Consider the following 26,146-nt stretch of genomic DNA (forward strand, 5'->3'; position numbering starts at 1 on the left):
CGATATTCAGCATTTTAATGAATATTGGCATCAGCCTTTTTCTTTCTTTCTTTTATCTGACTGCTGATAATTAATTTAAAAACTGTGCTAAATTCCCGCAACTGTTCATTCACATTTTCACGCGATTTCATAAGAGATGCTGCTGACTCAGGTAACTTCTGTTTTTGTTTGAAATTAAAAATAAAATTTGTGAAAATTTTAAATTTCAGATATTTTGAAATTTGGGAAAACTTTATTTACTGTAGAAAAAAATGAGCAGCTATTTACTTGGGAGAATTTTCATTTAAGTGAATAAATAAATAAAAAAATAAAAAAATAAAAAAATAAAAAAATAAATAACACATTCTGAATACCATGGGAGCTCCCAGAAGTGTTAAAACAGTTATATATTCTCTAATAAATAAATAAATAAATAAATAAATAAATAAATAAATACATACATACATACATACATACATACATACATACATAAATAAATAATCTCCATTGTGCAAATATGTAATACTGATCTGGTGTGTGTATGTGTAATGTGGAGCTCTTTGCTATAAGAGTGGGTTCTTGTACAGCCATTATTGCTGTCATAGATGTGACACTCATTCCCTCTGTCCTAGTTCTCTCGGCTCGTTCCCAGTGTGTCTCTGTGCCATTATTTGGCCAAGTTCGCCCACTCGTTTTCACTTCTTGGCTTGTGTGCGTTTGCTCACCGTAATGCATGTGTGTGTGCACGTGGGTTTGTCTAGGATTCCAATGTATGGCCTTGGGTGCATGTCTGTTTAGAAGTAATTTCAGATATTGGAAATACAAGGACACTTCATTCAGCATTTATAAGCACATTCCAGCCGGTTTGCTGTTGATGTTTGACTTGCTTCTCAATATATTGAGCTGCATTATCCCTATATTTGTCGATCTGATGATTATGGTCAACTGGATGTTTGCCTTGCGTACTTTTTGGTCAGCTTGGTCTGACTCTGCCCATAAATTGTTTTTCTTGTCTAATAGCGCTTTGAATGTAGTATATTTATTAACCTACACCGACCAGAGATACTCAAGTACAAATCTTAAAAGGCCACTAACTACATTTTCATTCAAAACAACAGTGTCGACTAAAATGTCATTTCCATTCCCTTAAAAAAAAGATTTTTTAATTACATGAACCACAAGAAAGAAGGAAAATCCAAATAGTTTTGTATTTAAGATGTCAAATTGTACTTGCGTAAACAAATATCATCCTCGAAGGCGTTGAGCCAAGTGTTGAAGATGATGGTCTTGTTTATTTATGATCTTTGAAGGTTGCAAAAGTTTATTGCAGTAGTAGTCACACTACTAACTGGCACTTCAAATCCAAATAAATCTTATTTTCTTGCCTCCAAATTGCTGATGTAGTTGTCGCCTCAAATCATTTCATTCAGGCTGACACTACTGAAAGTACAGTGGACATATTTAGGGATGTTTTTGATCTTTGATATAATTAACTTAAATTTGCTTTAGGGCCCAACATAAAACTTACATTCAAGTGGCTGTTGTTTGTAGTAAAGCTATAGTGTGTGTCTGTGTACATTTTTAACCATCCAGGTCAGGGTCATCCTGAAAAGTTGGTCATTGCCGTCACCTGGCGTGGCTTGGAAATGACTGCCCTTAATTTTCGAATTTAGTTTGACTGGTCTTGTTTGGACTGTGTTATTCAAATGTGGTTTGGATTCTTACTTAAATTTTAGTTTGAATTTGGCATTCTTTCTAAATGTTGTTGGACTTTTGGACCACACTTTGCTTGAAATTTCCAATATACAGTTGCCCTGGATTTTTTGAAAATATTCTCCTTGAAGTAGCTGAAACCTTTTCTTGTTTGACATTTTACTTAATTCATTTGGGATAAATAATAATAATCCGGAATTCTTGTTCAGCTTCTGAAAATGTCAAATTATAGGGTTTAAATCATTGTTGTTCATAAAATACTTGTTCATCTTTTGGGCCATTATTTTGTTTTAAACTTTTGATCTTAGCATTTTTATTTATTTCGGACAATATTTTGGGGAAATAGTAGATGACATTAGCAGCAATCAACCTTTGAAAGACAAAATGCTAAGAAAATTATATTTTCAGATAAGTTTCTTTTCTTTTCTTTTTTTAACAACATTCTTTTCTTGATGGTTTTAATGAAACTGATTATGTCTGTATTGTTTTGATTGTTCACTGTAATTTAAAGCACAGATGACACAGAAATCTGGATTAAATTAATTATTTGCATTATTTACCGCTTCATGAAAACCATATTCTTGTCCTTACTTCGACCAACTACGGTACTTGGCTCCATGTTTGTAACATTCCCTGCTAACCTTCCTTTCTTGTTTTGCACCATTCCTCTAATCTGTGTGTCAACAGATGAGCATCAAAATGAATATAGGCGAGTAGATAGAGTTTTGAGTTTATAACTGGGCGGTGGTGAAATTGGTTGGCAGAGGAAAGGTCGAAAAGAGTGAGATTGATAAATGAACATGAGAGGGGAAACGGCAAGAGCCTGTTTCCCTCCCATTGAAAGTACTTTCTGAATGTTTGTGCCGACGAGTGCTTCCAAATAGGGAGCATGCAGCATGGTAAGGCTGCATTTAAATGAGCCACACTATATATTATAGATAAAAGAAAGTTGTGTGAGCTTTGAGAGTTTCTTTCCCTTCCACTTCTCGCCTTACTGTACCTCAAGCTGCTTTCTCTTTCCCTTCGTCACCCGGGCAGTATAAAAGAGAGATGCTCTGCAGGAGGCAGGAACACAAGCTTTATATTGTAGCGTGAGTGAAGTGGAGGGAAGAAGAAATACAGAAAGGATGAAAAAGGTAAAATAACAAAAGACTTAGCAAGCCACATAAACATTCAGTTTGGCTCAGAGTTTGGTGGGAAGAGGCAAGAAAGCGGAATAGCAACATCCACCATTGACACTACAAAGCGGAAACATCGCCCGAGGTGTGAGGTGATGACTTTTTTTTTCTTTGGATATTTGGAACCCTGTGGAACACCAATCACTCCGTTATATTTGTGAATTTATATTGCACATATTCGTCTGACCTCGTCTTTCTTTTTTTGCTCAATATAGTTAGCATGAAGGGATCAGATGACGGACCTCACCTCAGCCACAAGTCGACTACTGAGTGCAGCACAGATGTAGTGTGATCACCTGCAGCTAATGATGGCCAGGTGGGGTGTGTTATCATAAATCACGAGTCGGGTATGTGTCTTGACCTGGGCCAAATAAATCCCTGAGGCTGACTCACCAAACCTCTGGTAATCGTTTAAGAACCACTGCAGTAGATACTGTCAAAAGGAATCCAAACATTTACTGCCACCAACAATTTTGTGTTCCCAACCTCCTACACTTCTACAGGCTTGAAGAAAAGTCCATTTCATCCAGGCAGATGCTCAGTGCTGCATGTCTGATTGGTTCATATAAGTCGCTAGCGAGACCGATTCAATCAATAACTGATTTGGCCTTTTTGACTAACTCATTGTCTTGCTGATAGTTCTACTGATATTTATTGTTTGCCTGATGGTTCCGGCCTTACAGAGAATTCTTAAGATAACATTGACTGTTTTTATTCAAATGAGTTTCAGCGCCCACCGTTTTATTGGATGTGAACCTCTCAAAATGTCAACCGTTCCATGCAGGTGCACACTTTGACGACAGCATTTAAGTGGGCGAAATTAATACAAGCTAGCTGCCCTCCTCCTTCTGCTACAGATCCATCACTGGACAGCCACTTATTTCCCTTTAGCATTTTGATTTTCATTTACACTAACACACAGCAGCATCACACCTTTCATGTATTACCATGGAAAATTGATACTAAATAAACGTAAGCTCAGTTTGAATGAAAATGTTATGGTACTGTAACGCTTCTCCATCTTACAAGGCCCTCAAAGCACTTTTACATTTTGACTTCTCATTCACCTACTGGTCACGCAGCATCAGGAGCAACTGGAAGTTCAGTACTATATCTTGCTCAAAGATACTTCAACATGGTTACAATGACCTGGGATCAAACCCACAACCTTAGGGTTGCGAGACAACCACTCTACCACGGACCCACGCCATTTATAAATCATGCAACAAAGTATTTTACTAGTTTTTCTAGCCAGAGATCAAAATTAAATACCAGGACGCTACAATTTACCGTATCTGAAAAATAAGGGGGGATACTTATATGTAGATAGTGGATGGCTGGATGGATGGGTGATTACTTTAGCTAATGCTAAATGCTATTGTGGTTGACAGTTCACCAGCGCTAAAGAAGTCAATGCACTCCCCATTAGCCAACCTTTTCTGGTCGATCCCGGCTGCTATTGGAAGCTGGCTGTGTAGTTTACCTTACACCCTTTTCCCCATTGGCAACATGCTGCCAGAAAAACATAGCTTGTGACCACCAACCAATGCAGCAGTATGAGTACATTTCCTATGATTCTTACACTTGGAAGCAGGAAGTAGTTCTAGTTATGGCCTGCTACCGATCAGATGTGAATGAGAATGTAAATGTGGATTTGAAAGTAAATAGGAAGTCATTTAACAGTTAAAGTCTCTTTTAATATATTTGTCATGAATCGCTGTGTAATTGACATACACATGGCAAACTTGATGCCGGGACGGGACCTTATTGATCCACCGTTGGCGAGAATATGCTGGCAGAATATGGTATTTGCCGAAATAAAATATTTATACACAATACTTTTGCATTTTAATCCATGCTATGTCTTAAATTTGGGAATAAAAGATGAACTCTGCCATGTGGAATCCCTCCCTCTCCCCAAATACAGAGTTTCTAGTGGTCAGGAGGTTTCGCCTCCTTGAGGAGTCTGTGCAGCTTATTCAATGCTTGTCATGTTGGTGTTTACATCGCAGATGCGGCAGAGTCTGCTGCATGTCTTTTGTCAGCTTGTTGTTGTTTTCATGCGATGGTGTTCACCCTCGTTCACCCCTCTGGCTGCCTGCCTGCCTGCATGTTGATGACCCGAGGCGTGCAGCTACAGATACAGAAAGTGTACTTAGGAACTGGAAGAACATAATGCCTTTTTACAATGCTCCATTTCATAACACCCTTAGCTAAAACATTAATATATCTTGAGGTATATAATCAAACTTAATTTTAATCATGGCAAGCAAACAGGTGGTTCAGGGTAACCACACTTTTTGGAGTTCTTGGAGGGGTTGCTTGAGAGCTCTTCCTCGTTCTGCTGGAGGACTCGCTCACATAGCAACAGTGAGACCTGAAAGGGCGTAATTGGGAGAAAGGGTAAAAAGAAAAAAGAAAAAAGATTAATCCGAATAATGAAAATCAAAATCTGATATTGTATTTTTAGATTCTTGTTTTTTTGTGAGGTTTTTTTTTTGTAACTAGAAGCACACCACCGGCAGGCAGCTGTTCAGAATGAATCAGAATGTGCAAAGTTCAGAATCTGATTTAGAGATAAAAAAAAAAAAAAACGGTGCTTTGGTAAGCCGTGTATTGAGTCGAGGAGCGCAGATTACGTTGGAGTTGGCGTTCATATGCTGCACTTTTCATAATGACAAGTTGAGCTCTTTTGAAGGGATTTTAAAGGGACTGTAACTCTGTTAGGATTCATTTGGATGCGATCTTTTCTCACCTAGCTCTGATATTAGGAACAGCCTTTGCCACCCTAACAATTTCTGATGGATTATTCCTCACCAAACTTTCCCATCAACAATGGCACACTATTCACAGTATTTTAGTATGGAATCGCTGTGGCGACCCCTGACGGGAAAAGCCAAAAGGCAAAAAAGAATGGAAAAGAATGAAATCTGCTCAAAATGTGTCCAGGAATCTGATGAGTTTTAAAGCACTAAATATATTGGTTAAACCCCCCCACCCTAAAAAACATTCCCGCGCGCACACACAGGCGAATGTGTTCATTGAATGGCAATCAGGTGGACGGCGGTAAATTGCAATGAAGGTGACCTGTTGTTCTGGGCCAGCTGACAGCAATGGGACCGAATCCTCCCAGTTCTATTAGTAATGATTATATCATTTAGATACAGATGGTCCATTTAACCCAGCAGCTGTCTTCATCAGACACACCAGACTGGGCCTTTTGCTTAATGGCTCCCGAGAAGCCATCAAGGGAGGTGCCCAAGTGAAATTACATGAGGCTTATCGTCTATATGATGCTCTGATATTGCCTCACACCTGCAAAAAAACAAACAATCAAAAAACGGATTCATCTTGTGTTTCAGTCATTAGTTATTGAACAATATTAGATTTACTATGCATGTTTTTCATCAGTTTAGACCAGTGATTCTCAATTATTTTTTGTTATGAAAAGAAGAAGAAAATGCCCCCCCCCACCCCCCAACTCTCTGCCATGACTATAAATAGTATAATTTTTCAATAAAATTGTTGTAAGTACACTTCTGCAGAGGAGCTAATATTCCTTGCACACTCTTTGACAATGAGCACCACTGCCATCTACTGTAGTGGATGTGCAAATACACTTTATTCTAGTACGGCAAAAAACAAAACAAAACAGCAAACCAATATTATTGGGAACGATTTTATTTTTTAAACTTTTTTTCCAACAAAAATAAACTCACTGAAAAATGTTAACATTATTAAGCTACTATGTTTGTCTTGCATGTCATTAAGCCTACTCGCGTAGTCTAGGGCAGGATAAGATCTGGTACAAGTGCAACTAAGCCATGTCTGCCATCTAATGGTGAATTGTGATATTACAGCTTAAAACTATACGGCGGAACCCCATTATTTGCAAAAGGTAGGGACCGGTCCAGTCCGCGAATAGCAAAAATCCGAGAGTTATTGACGACCATTGAAATGCATTGGGAGGAAACCTAAAAAAAATCAACAAAAATTGCCCATAAACCTCCAATATATATTTAAAAATATACATATATATATTGGAGAAAAAAAACATCTGTGATTAAGTGAATTCACAGGTGCCCAGCTGTGAATATTCAGGGGTCCACTGTAGTACAAAAAACAAGTTTATATCCACCCCCCATCCACTCGGATTTTAGCCTTTTAAAAAATGTATTCATTTTTTTCCTTCTCCACAAGACCTCTTAAGCAACAACCTTAGCAAAGCACTCAAGATGTTTTCCACAGCATAATTGTGTTGCGAAGCAAGGAAGCAGTGAATGCTGCAACCCACCTACAATTTTTCATCACATTTCCATTGCACGTTTATTCTTGCAGCTCAATGAGGTGTTACTTATTAGCCCACCTACATCCTTACCCAAATAGAATTTTTTACGCTATCATCTCTCATCTATGTTAATAGGAGGAGACGGATATGAGATACACGTTTACTGTGGTTTAGAGGACGGTTGCTGCTGTAAAGTAGACACACTCTGAAAATAGAAGCTCTTTTTCCTCCTCCTCGTCCTCCTCCTACACAAGCCGCCTGGCTTAGAGGGGCTCCGTCTCTCCTAGGCGCTCTGATCTTCCAGTCGCTAAACACCTTCTTTGCACCTTCCGATGACGACGACGAACAGGTCGGAGGGGTTGCATGAAGTGGTGGGAGGTAACAAAGTAGAAATACTTTAACACACTTAAGTAGATTTTTCAAGGAAACACAATACTTTTAATGCTCCCACCGACACAGGCAAACTTTTCTATGTTTTCCGCATTGTGAATACACCAACATCTTTAGTCTTGAAAATGTGTACATTTCATTCATAAAACATTTCAGGAACTTTCAAATAACATATTCGGTAAGATTCAGTGGGCTAACAATTCGATACAATACAATACGACTGGGTTTGAGAGGGTATGATGCAATGAGTTTCCTTATGTCATTTAAGGAGGCTACTGTAAATGTAGCATTCCTTTCAAATATATTTCTCTCCATCTCCATCTATGCTTTGAAGTAAAATGGTTCATTTTGGTTTCCCTTCGATGCACTCACATCTTTTAAATCAACATTGATTTTCCGATGCAAACTGTTTTTTTGTAAGAACGCTACTACCGTAGCGGGAGGGTTACTTTTAAAATGTAATCCATTAGGAGAGCAATGATGATGACATGTCAAATGAACAATAGTGAGCTCTCCAGAAAAAAAAAAAAAGTAATCCATTACAGTTACAAGTTACCTGCTAAAAAATGTAGTTAGTAACGTAATCCAAGTACCATAATATTAAAGTAATGCAACTAGATAGATAGATAGATAGATAGATAGATAGATAGATAGATAGATAGATAGATAGATAGATAGATAGATAGATAATCAATGACAGTCATCCAAAGAGGATGACGATGTGTGACATCAACTGCAAAATGAACTTTTATCCCGGTCACAAGTTTAGCTGTGTATATGTTGTGTATGATGTTTAAATAGTATGTAAATGTACCTGTAATCTGATTACATGTTTTTTCCTGTAACTGTAATACAGTTAAATTTTTTTGCACTCTGATTACTTGATGGCGGTACATGTATTCCGTTACTCCCCAAACTTGCGAACATGCTAAAGGTTTCGCATGAACAGGACAGCGAGGGGGGCGGGTGCGTTATCAGAGAGCCTTGGTCATTCGTTGACGCCTCCAAGGATTTGACATGAAAGACACACAATGGAGCTTGAAGGGTTATTTGCAGCCCCGGTGATCCCTCCGCCAAATCCCTCTGTTCATTTGTACGACTCGGCTCCCTGGAGCCTGTCCACTTTCCATCTTCATCCAACAACTGCCTGATCCCAGGCTGCCGCTTAAGTATTCTCTGAGGCACCTGCAGGATATAAAAGCCAAGAACTGTAGCCGATTGGTATCATTTTATGTTTTTTTTTTCAGTGAATCATTTCCCTTGTAATGTTTTGTATCTTAACGCCCTGAAAGAAACAATGAACCAAATTAAGTGTCTTCAAGTGACCTCTGTGTCTCATGACAGTTCTCCACTAATATTGTACTATTGGTATGCATTTCCTCTCATATGGTCATAATGCATTGATGAAATATAGACAAAAGTGTACTTTTGCTATATAGTTCTGTATTCTTGTGTGTACAGTACTCTCAAATATGAATATTTTAAAGAATTATACAACAAAAAGCTAACAGTTTTCTATGTGATTGATTTATTAAAGCATGTTTAATTTACATTTAATGAACACTTTTCTGTAAAGGTCAACTACAAGTCTGGATCTAGGATTGTACAAAAACTATTTTGTGTTAGTTTCCTGCTCTCTGCTGGTCGTTTTGCATTGGTGCAACTTGGTGTTTGTTTTGAATGTCATACAGTAGGTATAGAGAATACATCATTGGCATATATGTTAAGCATTTGGTTGATGGCCCTGCCAGAACCAGCACTAGTCGTGTTATTCACAAAATATAAGTGTCATTATTTATTCCATATTTAACATCTTTATTGTTTTTTTTTGTTTGTTTTTAATCTAACAGAATATTTAACATTTGGCATTTTCTGGGCTTTACATCTTGTTCAAGTCATTCCTTATGGACGCATTTAACCTGACATGCAGAAAAATGTGCACAGTGTTTTGGGAAAAAAAAAATATATAAATAAATCAATGATGATTGATAAATTTCAGTGGACTAAACTAAAAATATTGAATATGAAATATAATCAAATACAATATTTAAAAAAAGCAAGAATGTGTTGATTTCATCATATTTATTCATGAATTTTCCACAGTGTCAGTGAACTTGGGGTGGCACCGGTCCACTGTTAATGTAGAAACCTGATTGGTTCTTAAACTTTTTAGTACACCCCCAAATAATGCACTCTTCAAATACCACTATCATGATCAATATTAAGATTTAAAGATTGTATTCATAAAAACGTGCAATAATGTTAAACCACTATGTTAGAACATTAACGTTGAAATATGGGGAAGAAAATCTCACACACACACACACACGCACACGCACACGCACACGCACACGCACACGCACACGCACACGCACACACACACACACACACACACGCGCACACACACACACACACACACACACACACACACACACACACACACACACACACACCGTAGATAGAGTTTGGCCAACTCGGTTGAGAGCTACTACGCTATAGGCGTTTCCAAAGCCGTGGGTGCTTCTATTGTTGTTAACTTGTTATCACTTACATTTTGCAATTATGCGGTGTTGCTCAGCATGGCGTTGTTTACAACGACCAGACAGTGGTGTTATGATACAGGGTTAGGGTTGAATAGTATAAGTAAAATAACTGTAGGTTGAAGTAGGTGGGACTGCACAATGCAGCTTTCTACCTCGTCGAATGGAGGTGTACTGTGTAACTTTTTTATTTTTTAAAGACTTTAGATGAATGAAGTGTTGGCAAACCAGGGCTCTGTTTTATCAAGAGTTAAAATCGATTATAAGTTACAATTGGTCAATTCACTATCTCAGTCTACAGACTTCACTCTCTGCTGATTCAACAGCGCCCCCTGCTGTAAAGTTTTCTGGCATTGCACGTGTAGATCTGCTAGGCGGAATATTACAGTTTTTCATGATTGTTAACACTCAAAAATCTAAACTTTGGAACAATTTGCACAACCTAGCCTTCATGTACCATTCGCTCAACCCGAATTGTCGGTACTTCACACTCCCTTATGACTACCCTACTCTAACTCTGATTTAACAAAAAATTGCTAATAGCTAAACTTTGGGCCCAATTTAAAAGAGGTCAACTTAACATAACACAAATTAAACTGAACTGACGGTCAGACAAACAACTCAACATAAATAGGGTGGACCAACCTAAATGAACACAAGAGGGAGGTATGATTAAAAAAATAAAATAAAAAAATGACAACTTAATTCTATAGGACAAATTAACAAAAACATACATTAACACTAAAGAGTGAAAACTAAAGTGCATTTAAAACAAATTAACAAAAAGAAATACTCCAAACAAATCATTAAAGAAATACATTACATTACACCAGTCTTGAACAATGGCAGGTACCAGATCTTTACTCCTCCCACCTTCCAGCCTGGTTGCTTCCCTCAAACAAGAAATGCAGTAAATATTCAGACAAATATTAACTAAAGTGTGCACCCCTTAGAAAATATGTCTCCAAACAAAACTACTTACTTAATATTAACTGAAAAATATTAAAGAATTTAGTAATTAAGCTACAGCAAATTCAAACAATACTGACATTAGATGGTGGTGTTAAGGGTATCCACCACAGTACATAACTCCACATCAGTTCATACATAGTTTTTATGCCTTCATGAGAATCTACAAACCAGCCATGAGAATAAAGCAAATGCATTGAATAAGAAAGTTTGTCCAAACCTATGGCCTGCACTGTATACTCAATATTAAAGTTATTAAACTGTGCAAAAGTCAAAACTTGGTTGATTCAACATCGATTCAACAACTGTTCGAGTCATTTTTAAAAGTGGTGCTTCCTTGATTTGGCTTGTGCAAAAACTGTTATTAGGCTATATGTTTACGATTTCGTGATCTCGGTGTACTCGATTGAAATCAAAGCCAGCCCTGAAATAAACAAATCTCACATACAGTCACCACTGTCTTGTTTTCTTTTCTTTTCTCTTCTCCCTCTTTTGTCTTTTTTTTTTCACTCCCAGATGGATAGTTCCTCTTCATCCTGTCAGTCTAGTCAGTGAATCTCCTGTCACCCTATTTTGTTAACACTAGCGCACGCAATTGTGACTCTAATGAGCAACAAGTGGGGGAGGGGCGCGTTTTGGCCCATTGCACCTTGACACTCCTAATGTGAAAGAATAAGATATGCGGTTTGTGTGAAAACTGTTGGCCCTCTGAGGGCCCCTCTGACTAGCGGGCCCCAAGCAATTGCTTGGTTTGGCTAATGGCAAGCTACGCTTCGAAATCGGAAGTCCGTGGCATCTATCTACCCCATACATCACCTTGTCTTTTTCCAGAGTCAATGTCATTCATATGGTGTGTTCCATTTTACAATAGTGTTTTCAATTTTGCACTACAATGTGCTGTTAATGCTTGGTAGTGTGCAACAACAGCTTAGTTGTATGTGTTAAATGAATGGTATGTGTCATTTGAAAATACGACTGTGTGTAACAAAAATGAAAACATGAGTTCCATTTTGTGGACACAATGTAGAGATTTGATGGCAAGAGTCTTGTTTCAAAAGGAGTGTCAGATTTAGCATTTTGTGTGTGCAGTATTGAGAAAGCCGTTATTGTATTGAGAAATGTGTGTTGACAATCGTGAAAAACTGTAGTGCCAAAAGTCACGTGATCTGTAGTTGTAGAATTGCTTTTTTCGTACTTGAAGGATTTTTTTGCACCTGAAGGATATTTTTTCATACTTGAAATTTAGTTTGTACTTGAAAGATATTTTTTGTACTCAAAAGATTTTTTGTTGTATACTTGAAATATATATATATATATATATATATATATATATATATATGAATGATGTTTTGTATTTGCAAAACACACTGGTTTTGTTTGAGAATTGCTGGGTGTGAGTAAATCACGGTTTGTGTGTTTGTGGGATTTTGGCATGAAAACTCCTTATACTGTAACTTATTTCCTGCCTTCAAGGCAGTCTGCATGCTGCTATCCTAGTGTTTGTCAGCAGATAGCGCTAGTGCCCCGTATAACTGTAGCCACTAGAATCAACAATCCACGATTACCCGCTACTCTTACTCTATTATTCACTCACCAAGAACACAGGTTTGGTCTTGACAAATTAAATTCAGATGCATTAAAGCTTTGTTTCAAAAATGTTACCTGTAATACTGGTGTTGAAACAACAAATTACTTTATATATATATATATATATATATATATATATATATATATATATATATATATATATATATATATATATATATATATATATATATATATATATATATATGAATGATGCCCCTTTTGCCTTTGCCCACATAGGGGCAGTGTTGGACAGAGATACAGTACTGTATGTTGAGGGGTTGGGCATCCAATTTGAGTTCTTCCAGGCAGCACAAGACTGGCAGTGGCTGCAATATGATTGGCTGCCGCATGCAGTAGTCAATCATAATGCAGCAGTGTTTTTATTTTATTCCCACCCATTCAGAATAAAAACAAAAACAAAGGTGAAATACAATAAAATACTACAGAGGAAAAACACCATTAGGTACATACAAGTACAAAAAAGTAGTATGTATACTATACAACACTCTGTATAGCACATGACTAAATAAAAGTGCCAGGTTGCCTTTACTGCATTCAGTAGGAAATTTAGACCTTATTAATGCATTGAATGATACTAATATTCTATTTTTTTATCAGTCCATGAAAGCAGGCAAATGTATAAAGTAAGTATACACATGAAACAGCCTAATAACCACACATAGACGTTTGCAACACTCTACTAATCCACTTGAAGCATTAATATAAACCTTATTAACATACATACTTATTTAAATTTCATTTTAATGAGCATCCGATATCCTCCTCTCCCTTTTTTACAGTGTGTACTTGTCACCAAACCACCATAATGACATATTTCAAGGTCAGGAAAATGTCAGTGACATATTAGCAGAAGTAATGCCCAAAGATATGACAAGGCCCATGGAGAAGATATTAAGTGTCAAATTTATATCATATCTAGGATGCGTATAAAGCATATAGCACTGTCCAATATAAGGCAGCTTTAAGGGACAAATATCAAAGATGAAGTGGATAAGGAGACGAGATTGTCGTGCACTCACTGAAATTGTTAGATTCAAGGCTCCCATTGCACATCCCTGAAGACAAGTGTCTCCACCTGTGCCGCTGCTCTTCACTCCTTCCTCACTAGGAGTCTCCGTCGCTAACTTCCTCCTCCCCTCAGTCGTGTGCTCTTGCTTAATAGACTGTTGAGTGGGTCTGAGCAGCTGCCGCTTACAGTAAAAACATATCTGTGTGTGTCACCACACTTTTTGTGTCACATCTGCCCTCTCAACTTGCCCTCATTAGCCTCTTTTACAAAGAGACACCTTAAAAAGGGCACATCTGAGCCAAAAGGGAACATCTGGCATTTCGTGGCCTTTATTTTCGATAAGAAGCAAGTCAAAGCGGGATATTGCTTTATGTGTGTACTTGCACACAGCACAATTGGATCCCCAGTTTGATCACGAGATGTGGACTGTCGATGGCCCGCTATGATGTAAGCATATCGCTGACATCGGGCCAAAACCTTGTATCTTCAAAATCGTCAATTTTCAGGAGACCCCCAAAACAGCATTAGCATTACATCATCAAAGAGCAAGCCATTTTCAGCACTTTACTTTGGTCAATAATTTGTAAAAACTACACATAGACTAGCCAACAGTATTTATTTTTATTATTTTTGATGATGATTATTGTGACTCAACTTATCACAGGTTTACACAACAAACTGGTTGAGAATGAAAGTTAGCAGCACTTCCGCTGGTGGCAGCCAAGTAGTGCACTCTATTTTGTGTCATTTGCTTCAAGACGGGATTCATCAACAATCAATTCCACACAATCAATCAGACCTTAACAAATACTAATGAATGGATTTTTGTGCCCTTCCCAAGTTTAAGCACAGAGTAGCGGGCAGGTTGCAAATAAAGCGACACACGCTTATCTCTTCAGTTGACAAAAAAAGTCCAAGATCTTGTAATCATTGATTTGGTGAGGTCAAGTCTGAGGTCAAAGTCTCGGCCCTAATCATGGCGTCCACTCCAGCGACAGCCTACACGTCCCAAGTGCACCATCATGTCAATAATGCGGTGAATCTTTTAGGGCTCCCGACAGACAATAATTAGACAGAGACTATTTTCACTCCCTTCACGGTAGACCCTTTGACGTTTAATTGAATTCCCGGCCAACAGCGCTAAACACAAAATGTAGTTGTTAGGTGCTAATTAATTATATCCCACAAGGTGAGGGATTTCTAGTTGTTCTTTAGTGTGTGGCAGACAGATTGCTATTCTATTTAAAGTCCTTCACACTAATGCATGGGTTTCTTCCATCAAGTATGCCAGCTTGTAATAATTTGGTATATGATGCACAATTTGAATAACATGAAGAACAATGGCCTTTATTACTACTGTCTGATGTTAGCTTTCTGGTCTCTTATTTTTATCATCTACCTCAAGTTTAAAAGTGCTTTGATTGCAAAAGAAGAATGCAAAATGTTTTTTTTTCACAAAACACAAGGAAGTGCATCTCGCTCTGTTGAACAACTTTAATGGTACATAAACTGCAAAATGCCTACTTAACCTGTATTTATAGATTTTTAGGGTCCATTACCTTTAAGGCGCTATTTAGTTTGTGATATAAGATCTCATCTCATCTCAGTTCTTCTAGCTTAAGCTGCCCTGATCCTGTTCAGTTTGCTTGCTTGTCTTAAGGGAGGAAGCCATGTCACATCAGTCTTGTTTATCTTGACACGTGATAGAACAGATAATTTTTTAGCTCCGTCAGTGTGGTTATTTTTGCATTATTTTACTCAAATTGTGCCTTTACGATAATGGACCTTCTGAATGACACTATCAGAGATGATTCATTTAATAATCTTTTTTTTTTGGGGGGGGGGGTCATCAAAGTGCAGTAGTGGTTGGCATGTCTGCTTCACAGTCGAGATTTGGACTTCAACTTGGGCCAGGTGTGCAGTTTGCAGGTTGGGTTTTTACTCGGGCTTCCTCCATTCCAAGAACATGCATGTTGGGTTGATTGAAAATTCAGACGTCAACTACATAGAATGTGCTCCAGGGTCAGGCTGTTGTCATGTTGAAATTGAAAAGGGAAGGGAAAAAAAGTCATCTTTCATTGGCGACTATATATTTGAAGTTAATGCCACATTTCGTTGTTGTTAAATGAAACTAAGAAAGTATGCAAAGTAGCAGGGAAATTAGAAAGAGGACCAGGTCACCAATCTTGTTCACGTTCTGAAAAACTGTTAATAATTATTTGGATTGGTTGTGCGTTTTTGAATACTTGAACCTAAAGGTTCAATGATTCAGGGTTTTTCCCGTGTACAAAATTCCATCTAATTTGCTCGCCACCTCCATTCAGAGTGACTGATATCGCTCAACATAGTTCTCCAGGTGTGTTGATTGAGTTTGGCAGAAACTGCAGTGGCAGCGTTGTGCCATTATGGAGGCGCTATATCAACAACAGTGCACCAGAAAGACCTGAACCAACAACAGAAGAAGAAACAGCGTGTTTCTTTTTTTTCCTTCTTCCTTTAAAAAAAAAAAAACTTTATTCACGGCTTAAAGTAAAAAATAAATACATTCCTGAGCCTGAAATTCATTCCTGGGAGCGGGGTGGGGGGGTGCAGTGTCCGATGTGCCGTGTCATTCTTGGGGTTTGATCACCACAAAGTCAGTTACTGCCGCAAGTTCCGATACCTTTAAATAAGAAAGTATCGTAGATACCAATACCTGGTATCGGTAGTCACCCATCATAGTCCGGATGTTACCACCTCTGCCTCATTTTCAGCCAGGAAAAACCCTCATAATCAATTAATCGACACCTAATCAATTATCAATTTTAAACATTACTTTTTTTTTTTTTTTTTACAATCGATGAATCGTTCAGATACATTTTCAATTAGAAATTCTCCAAATCCTCTGAATTTATGCTTCTGAACAGTAGATGTTCTCCAATTTCTGTTGTTGTTCAAATGAAACATTTGCTTTTACTTTGGAAAACAACGATGAACATTTTTTTTGACTGTATATTTTTTTACATAGAGCGGGCCAAACTAGTATCTGAAATATAATTAATTGTATGCACTGTTATTTTTGATGATTTTTTAAAATAAAGAGATGGAAATTAAAACATTTTATTTGATCAGATTCACCACAAAATAATTGTCAGATGAGTAATTTATTAAAACAATAATTAATCAAGTTGAACCCATTTGATGCGGCCCAAGATTCCCCACACAAATTGACTTTGAGACCCCGGTTATAGAAAGTGCGTTACAGCATTTAGATGAAACCTCTGCTTGCCTATTGAGTGATTTCTTCTCCGACCTGCAGGGTTAGGCGTGTGCGCGTAAGGATGTAAGTAAAAATCCATGGAGTTGGGAGGTTACCGTGGCAACAGAGCAATTGTGTCACTTTTTGATACAGCACTGCAAAGTGAGAAGTATAAAGGTGAAGTGGCAGCAGTTTGGTGGGCTAATGCAGCTTGTCAAGAAGGAAATAGTACACTAGTGTCCACTTGAATGAGAGTGAAAAGAAACAGAATGATAAGGACGCGAATGGTGGCTTTACATAATTACCTTTCTTACCCTTTCCCTCGAGGTTTAACGACTCCTCCTCACTCATCCTCCGGGGGACACGACGTAATCTGCTCATCGAAAGCCTTTCATTTGTCCGGCACTGTCCTCTCGATGATCAATCCCTCCATCCTTACTCCTCTCCAGTTTCTGTCCCTTCACCTCTTCTTCCTCCGATCTGTGCTAACGAGACAGACAGAGGAGCGAGCCGAGTGTGTGACTGACGCTAATTATGGCTTTGTTTGGTTTTCTGTGACACGTTCTAAAACCTCCAATTGGCTTTAACAAACATACGCACGCACGCGCGCACACACACACCAGTGTTGTTGTCGAAGTCTGTGTTTCCCGGCACATCAAGCTAAGCCTCGTCACAGTTAAGTCGTCTTTGTTTCAGTCTAGTTGTCTATGTCTCAGTCTAGTTGTCTACGTCTCAGTCTAGTTGTCCTCTTCACAGTCTAGTCGTCCTTGTCACAGTTAAGTTCTCCACGTTCCTGCAAAATTCTCCACGTCCAGCCAAGCCTCCCAAGTTCTGTCAAGTCAACCCCGGTCAAGCCAGTCCATTCATGGCAACCACTCTTCTCTTGCCCAGTCATGGTGACCCGTCTGCCCCCGTCTCCTCCAGTCACGTCTTCCCCAGTCCTCGTCCTCTAACCCATCCCCAATTGTTCCAATAAAGTTTCTCCTTTTGTTCTCAATTTCTGTCTCCCTGATGTGTCTCCTCGCCTTTGGGTCCACCCTCTCCTACGCGACAGAAAGTACCCTGAATGCACCATGTTGTTTGCTAGCAAGTGGTGAGCCTGTGAGATTATGCCACTGATCTGAAAATATTACTGGATAGCCAAGACTTCTGAAGCCGTGAGGCCGCCATATTACTACTCCCAAGAAGTGTTTCTCGGCGTACGATCCTATACGTTTACATTTATAGAAATCAGAGAACATTTGAGACTGTACTTAGTAGAAACAGCTTGATTTATGATGTTTTCAATTTTGTTAAACATAAACAAGAGGACTTCACACATTTGACAACCCTCATTAAAATGCATGTATAAATTATATGCTTTAATGATGTTTACAAGAGGAAACTTGTATATCATATTTTTTAAATTGTGATGCCTCTGCCAAATCTAATATTGGGGCCTAAGGCACTGAGCGATACAATAAAAAGGGGGTCATCAAAGCAGCACATACCGTCCACTTGTTAAAAAATAGTGACCACCCCGCCAACCGGCCCTATACTAAGAGCCTACAAGCTCTTTATGTCTAATGTGTGTGCATACATCCAATTTATACAGTAGTATGCTCGCGAGATGGGAGGAGTAAGATGGCTGCTCTGTGGCTTCAACGGCTTGCACGGGCATGTATGGGCAATCGGCTATCCAGTAATATATACAGGTCAGTGGATTCTGCCATCCTAATACTGGATACTTTCTTGTCACAAAAAAGATTCATGCATTTTTGTTTTTTTATGACTTTATTTAGGGTTAACAGAAAAAGTGAGCAAAGCTGTTGGGTCAAAAATATACATACAGCAATGCTAATATATGGTTGCATGTCTCTTGGCCATGTTTACTTCAATCAGGCGCTTTTGGTAGCCATCCACAAGATTTTGGTCTGCTTCTGGTTGAATCTTTGACCACTTTTGACAGAATTGGTGCAGTTCAATTAAATTTGCTGGCTTGCTGACAGGGACTTTCTTTAGCATTGTCCGCGTGTTCTCAATGTGGTTTAAAAAGTCAAGACTTTGGGAAGGCCATTCTAAAACCTTAATTCTAGCTTGATTTAGCCATTCCATTACCACTTTTTATGTGTGTTTGGGCCATTGATTACCTATCTATCTATCTATCTATCTATCTATCTATCTATCTATCTATCTATCTATCTATCTATCTATCTATCTATCTATCTATCTATCTATCTATCTATCTATCTATCTATCTATCTATCTATCTATCTATCTATCTATCTATCTATCTATCTATCTATCTATCTATCTATCTATCTATCTATCTATCCATCCATACATACATACATACATACATTATCTCTCTCTCTCTCTCTCTCTCTCTCTCTCTCTCTCTCTCTATATATATATATATATATATATATATATATATATATATATATATATATATATATATTATGGAAAAATCATAATCACGATTAGCAATAATATATATATATATATATATATATATATATATATATATATTATTGCTAATCGTAGCAATACGAATAATAATAATATATATATATATATTTCCATTATATATATACTGTATATATATAATCGTGATTATGATTTTTCCATAATTGTCCAGCCTTAGTGAACACACACGCACAGTGAGTGGAGAGGAAGGAATAGTAATAATAAAGAAACATCAACAAGAAGTGCAGAAAATCCACCAGCTGCCACTCAAGCCCTCCCGCTCGTAGTACACACGCGCACACTCTCAACGATGTATGCAGGTTCCATAATTTTCCGCCCCTCTCAGCCAATGAGAAGACGGGGCTGCTCACAATGTTATGGGGAGGAGCGATGGACCCCGCAAGTGATTGACAGCCAGCACCCTACAGGTGGAGGGGAGGATGGAGACAGGGAGGAGGAGGAAAAGAAAGGCACTGGCAGTGGGACTTTCACACACATACACACACTTACCTATACACACACACACGCAGAGTGAGTAATTCCTCCCCTGCTACCTTGGGCTCCTGCTCTCCCAGGCACACGAGCCAGCCCGAGTGGCGCTAACATCAGCTCCAGTAAAGCTGCATCAAGATGAGCCAGTGCAGGAAACGCTGCAAGAGGCAGCTCACCAAGGTGGCTCGCTACCTCTACCGCTTCCTCATGGGAACGCTCACCCAAGGTAAGACAGCCCGCAAATATTCACACCAGGCCGGCCAAAAAGACTTCATGGCCGCACTCTGTGTCTTGCCAAGCTGGAGGAGTTGGTGTCCTTTTAATGTCCCGGCTGCAATTGTGAGCATTGTGGCTCTGCTCCTTTTGCTCCACAGAGACAGTTGAGCTTTCTTTTTGTGTGTGTGGCATAGTTAGAAGCAAGAGTGTGTGCGTGTGAAACATTACTTTATGCAAGCATATGCAGTACTGTTGACTTGTACTGGTTGTCTATTGTGGGTGTACTTGGTTTTATTGAATTACCCTCACATGAGCCATCTATATTATATATTTATACTCGTATCAACCCCCTCTAAAGTATATCATACTATCAGTAAGATAATTCCTTCACACTCACAAAACCCTTGACCTCCTAATTTATTTAAATCACACCTACTATTTGAAAGAATTTTATTTCATGTTAAAATGCTTTGTAAATACAATTTTAATGCGTTTTCAAAATTATTTGTATTTTGTAATTAATTGATATTGTACACTGAAAAAAGTACTTCATTATTGGTTGTACATGATTCAAATGTAGTAATTTAGACAACTATTTAGTAATCGAGTAGCCATTGTTTAACTTAAAACTTGTACAGAATCTCCAATTTCATCCTCTCAACAATAATCATTAATTATTTTATTTTTTTTCCTTCATGAGAACAGACCAATTTTCTTTTGTGTTTAACTAAGACTTTTGTAAATATCTTCTTTTCCTTTGGAAAACAATGACTGAACCACTGACTGAATCATAAAGGTTACAGAATGCATCAATCCCTCTTCCCTGTTATTACACAATTGTTGTTTAGTTGTTTTTGTGAAACAATACCAAATTAGACAAGAATAATTGGTTAGTAAACGGCAAAAACGGGACAAATGGTTCTGTAATACACTTTTATGCAAAATACTTTTTACAATTACTCAATCGATGGAATAATCGATAGAATAATCTTGTGGCTGTTTTATGATAAGGAACAAAAGGCACACATGTCTGACAGATGCCCACTAAGAATATATTTGTTGATTTAAGGTCATTTTTATTGTGTACAAAATGTAAGTGTGTGTGTGCGTGTTTTATGAACAAATTGGGGAAAAAAAGAATAGAAATTGCCATTCATTTCATGCAATTTTATGAATAAAAATGTTATGTTGGGATATATAGGTCTTTCTTTAATATGATCTGTCATTGTTTTTTGGATAAATTTAATGCATCAAAAGCATCAGTGGTATCAGTACTAGGTATCAGTAACGGTGACTAATCAAGAGTTGAGTACTCATAATAATATCAGTCTGAAAAGTGGTATTGAAAGTCCCTCTTTTCAATCATGTGCAACCTTTGTAGTTGTTCAAGTTGAGTAAATTGAAAGAACGTTTTTCATTTAGTGAAGTCATCAATATCAGGCTTCATATCTATCTCCCGCATCACCTTTTCTAATTTCCATTCACAATAATTTTGATAAAAAATCTCAAGTTTCTGCTTGCACCGCCTTTGTGCATACTATTTAAACACACAAAAAATTCCCTTCTTTTGTGGTTAAAACAATTATTGTGTGTGCTGGTATGTTGCTATCATCAATGCTAGATAACACACATACATTCATCATCATCATCATCATCATCTCTCCTGTTGCACTTTAACCCTTGAATTGGTTATGCAAATCTCAGCTCGAGGATTAGTTGTATGAAGTTTCTTGATATGAAGACTGCACATCATGCACACGTCCAAGTTCACCAGAGACAATCTTCACCCTGTCCAGAAGCTCAATTGCTCTCCAGGGAGACTCGACTCAAGAGTTGAACTCTTGCAAGTGATCGTGCAAGGCGGAAGAGAAAAGCAGCATTTGCGTGACCTTGTTAGTATAAGATAACGTGAATGCTAATCTCCTTTTCTTGCATGGCTTCTCCCTTAGTGCTGTCAGAGTTAAAGCGTTAACCAATTAATCACAAAAAAATGATCACATTAATCATGTATTACTGCAGATTAATCGCACTATTAATTTTGACCACAGATTATCCTTTAGCTTGGCAGTGGATGACTACGTTAAAGGTAGCACAGGTTGTGTTTGCGCAATAAACATAACTACATGCATGTCAAAATATTGGGGTAATTTTCCCCCCCATTTTAAATTGTGCAAGTAATTAACTGATTAGAAAAAGAGGAGGATGAGCATGTGCAGTGGATCAAAAAATGTTGAAGAAGAAGAATTAACACATAACAGGTGCTCTTTAAATTTGACAGGAAAAAGATGTTGATGAAAAAAAAGCCTTTTTAATTAAGTGATTAATCGTGATTAATCAAAATTCTATGGTGTGATTAATCTGATGGCGGCATGGTGGTGACTGGTTAGCACGTCCGCCTCCCAGTGCAGATGACGTGAGATTGAGTCCGGGCTTTGGCCTTCCTGGGTGGAGTTTGCATGCTCTCCCCGTGCCTGTGTGGGTTATCTCCGGGTACTCCGGTTTCCTCCCACATTTCAAAGACATGCCTGGCAGGTTAATTGAACACTCCAAATTGTCCATAGGTGTGATTGTGAGTGTGGATGGTTGTTCGTCTCTGTGTGCCCTGCGATTGGCTGGCAACCAGTTCAGGGTGTACCCCGCCTACTGCTTGAAGCCAGCTGGGATAGGCTCCAGCAACCCCCGCGATCCTTGTGAGGACAAGCGGTTAAGAAAATGTATGGATGGATGGATTAATCTGATTAAAAAAATAATTGTTTGACAGCTCTACTTCTCATACATGCACATGCTTAATTTTTAAATAACGATAGATAATATACTAATGAATAAAATTCTGACATGAAAGTGTGGAGTATTACAAACTCCCAAAACACTTTGTTTAAATGCCTTAGAGTACATGTTTATTAACCAGATATTCAAATTTGTAGTATTTTAGTTTTTTGTAAGCTTAGGAAATAGACATTTTTGTTTAAAATTCTAACAAAAAGTGCAGAGAGCTTCCATGAAACAAATTCTTCCCCAAGTAAATTAAGTTTCATCCATCCATCCATTTTCTTAACCGCTTATTCCTCACAAGGGTCACGGGGGGCGCTGGAGCCTATCCCAGCTGGCTTCGGGCAGTAGGTGGGGTACACCCTGAACTGGCTGCCAGCCAATCGCAGGGCACACAGAGACGAACAACCATCCACAATCACAATCACACCTATGGACAATTTGGAGTAATCAATTAACCTGCCATGCATGTCTTTGGAATGTGGGAGGAAACCGGAGTACCCGGAGAAAACCCACGCAAGCACGGGAAAAACATGCAAACTCCACCCAGGAAGGCCGAAGTCTGGACTCGATCTCAAGTCCTCTGCACTGGGAGGCGGACGTGCTAACCAGTCAACCACCGTTTCAATATAATTTAAATATGAAATTAAATTAAAAAGAAATTTGAATATTTCACTTTTGCGCTGAATTGCTTAAAATTGGCTCAGATAATTAGCCTGGAAAAAAAAAAATCTAATGCTAAACTGCATCTTATACTTTCCAATACAGTAGAAGTAAAATGTATGACAAATTAAAACTACAATTTTTAATACCAGTGCTTGTCAGGCTGATATCCATATGAGTACTCAACTCTTGATACTATCGATACCAAGTAACCAATACCACTAGTAATTTTGATACACAACATTTCTGTTGAACTAATTACAGCTCATTTTAAAGAAGTTTTAATATCTTGCTGACAAAAGGGAGAAAAGTCACTCTGTAATAGACAATTTAAGTCCAAGTCTGTAGTCATATTGCAAAAGTGCAAAATAACACAGTTTCAACTGTTTACTGTTCAGCGTGACACTATGAAGTTGGAAAATGGGTAGGGTGATACAGCTGATAATGTTATCACAATGGAGGTCAAATCAGTCCATCCCTAATCAAGTGGTGACCCATTACAGATGCAAATGACTCACCGATTGAAGTCATCGCAAAAAAAGGAACAAAACAAGAACATGTTGTGCTGGTGTAGTTTACTTTGTTTGAAGATGTTTGTAATTGTGTATACATAATATTGTGTGGTTTTGACCGAAGTATGATGAGTGCGGTGTAGTGAACTAATTAGACTGTTAGTCCACATTGAGCTCAAGTATTGACGTCGATGAATCATCAGAGGAGCTGTTGATTCCGTTGTAAGCAGTGTTCACACGTTTGACGTGTTTTTTGTGTATTTTTTTTAGTATGTGAGAGAGTCCACACATAAGAAAATAATCAGCAAGTGAGAACAAAATGCTCAAATTGGGTGCATGTACTCAGCTTTATGTAGCTTGATGTCTAAAGATATATAACATGACATCCTGCTATGGGACGTGGAACAACATCCAAACAAATGACACCATAATGGCTTGGTAACTCTCATGCCATTAAAAATAATATTAAAACAATCATTTATTCATTAATTGAAATTATTTGTATATGAATAAATAACAGACTAAATGGCTCCCCCCCTTCAAAATCCATAGATCTGCATTGCTCATAAGTGAATCATAAATGTACCGGGCGCTTACATTGCTTACGTTGCAATGTGACATCATCACTGCTGTTGTTTATGACTCAACTACATTCATCATCCTGCTGCTGCAGCACAATATTCACACAGTATTTGCACATTATCAAAAAATAAACAAAACAAAAAAACGCATGTTATTGTTGAAGCAGGTTACTGTATGATTTAGTATCAATTGAACAAGAACAAAATGACGTTTCATTCCTCTTCTGTAATGTAAAAAACCCACTGCAAGATAGTGCTTTGCTTTATTTTTGTGACTACAATGTGAAACCCAGTTGTAGAAATAGAATCAAGAGGTCATTATTTCAGCGTCTTGAGATTGTGTCCTGGGTTGGCTGCTTTTGAGGACTTTCTGACACTCAAAATGCAGCTCTGAAGCCAATTTCAACATGAAATTTTGCAGACATTTCTATCATGAGTAGACCCACAAAAAAAGTCTCAAACATATTCTTTTCAAAGTCACAAGGAGCCTACTATTTTGGTTTGAAGCTCTTTAGGGACATTTTCAGGGGGGTGTTCATAGACCAGGGGTGGGCATATTCCTGCCATGTATATTTTAAAGAAGCATTGTTTGTGATATTAATTACATGAATTGTAGAACGCAGTGTTCCCTCGCTATAACGTGGTTCACTTTTCGCGGCCTGGCTGTATCCCGGATTTTTTGGGTGCAATTTTGCATGCATTTTTTTTACAGTGATGTACCTTTTTTATTTTATTTTTTTATTCATGAAGGTTTGAACATTGAGAATGTTTAAAAAAGAGAAACATGTGACAAAATGTAAATGCCTCGATTAGAAAAGTGTATAAACTGTGTGGTGAGGGGTTTTAGAGCCTTAAAACATTTATAATAAATATAAAACATTGTTTGCTATTAAGTTAAATGTCACCCTTGACAATTGGCCTCAAAACCATTTGATGAAGCTAATAAGCTGCCATCCATAAAATACTTCAAAACACACAACCTGCTCCTGTACGTATGCGTGCACGTGCATCCATAAGTTTACCAAGACCGGGGGTTACCATGACGACCATCTCCTGCATGTCTGTCAAGAGACTAAGCGAGCTGGTGCCGCGGCGGCCAATGAGGGCTGCGCTGTATAATGGCGTGCTGCTTAGGGATTTCATCAAGGCCATTCACACTTCCCAGTCGCGCTATTGTGGCCTTTTTGGGCTGTGCCAAGACGCTCAGGGACCATTTAGCTAACGCCAGAGTGAGGCGGAATTTAATTTGCTGCGAATGAGCATCATAACCTTTTGCAAACTATTAACTGAAATACTTTGCCCCTAAACTAAAGTCACATAATCTCTAATATTTTACTTCCTTACATCAATGCTTATTTGGCCACTGATGAGGCGTTTGTGTCTATAATTAGTTACTGTACATCTGTTGTGACTATGATCACATCCTCTTTCCATGCCAGTATGAACATTGCTTATGAGCCAAAGTATGTGTAATGCACTAACTAGAGCTCATGCAGCTTGTTTCTATACATCAAGCTTAGCACATTGTGTAGCTGTTGTATCCACTTGAAGGC

The 26,146-nt window shown here is 38.1% G+C and overlaps 1 protein-coding gene across 3 annotated transcripts in view; it reads left to right on the forward strand.

Annotated features, from left to right (window-relative positions):
• The window catches only part of LOC144061975 (A-type potassium channel modulatory protein KCNIP2-like), a 119,009-nt gene that overhangs the window by 25,758 nt on the left and 67,105 nt on the right, over positions 1 to 26,146 (forward strand). The window contains exon 1 of one of the 3 annotated variants that reach the window (XM_077582946.1): positions 19,791 to 20,078. The exons of the other annotated variants lie outside the window; for them this stretch is intronic. Within the exon in view, the coding sequence (XP_077439072.1) occupies positions 19,991 to 20,078 (88 nt within the window). The 5' untranslated portion in view covers positions 19,791 to 19,990. Of the gene's footprint in view, positions 1 to 19,790; positions 20,079 to 26,146 lie in introns of those variants that run through there. 3 annotated transcript variants of the gene reach the window in all.

This window comes from Vanacampus margaritifer, chromosome 12 (genome assembly GCF_051991255.1).
Source record: "Vanacampus margaritifer isolate UIUO_Vmar chromosome 12, RoL_Vmar_1.0, whole genome shotgun sequence".
In the NCBI taxonomy this organism is placed as follows: Eukaryota; Metazoa; Chordata; class Actinopteri; order Syngnathiformes; family Syngnathidae; genus Vanacampus; species Vanacampus margaritifer.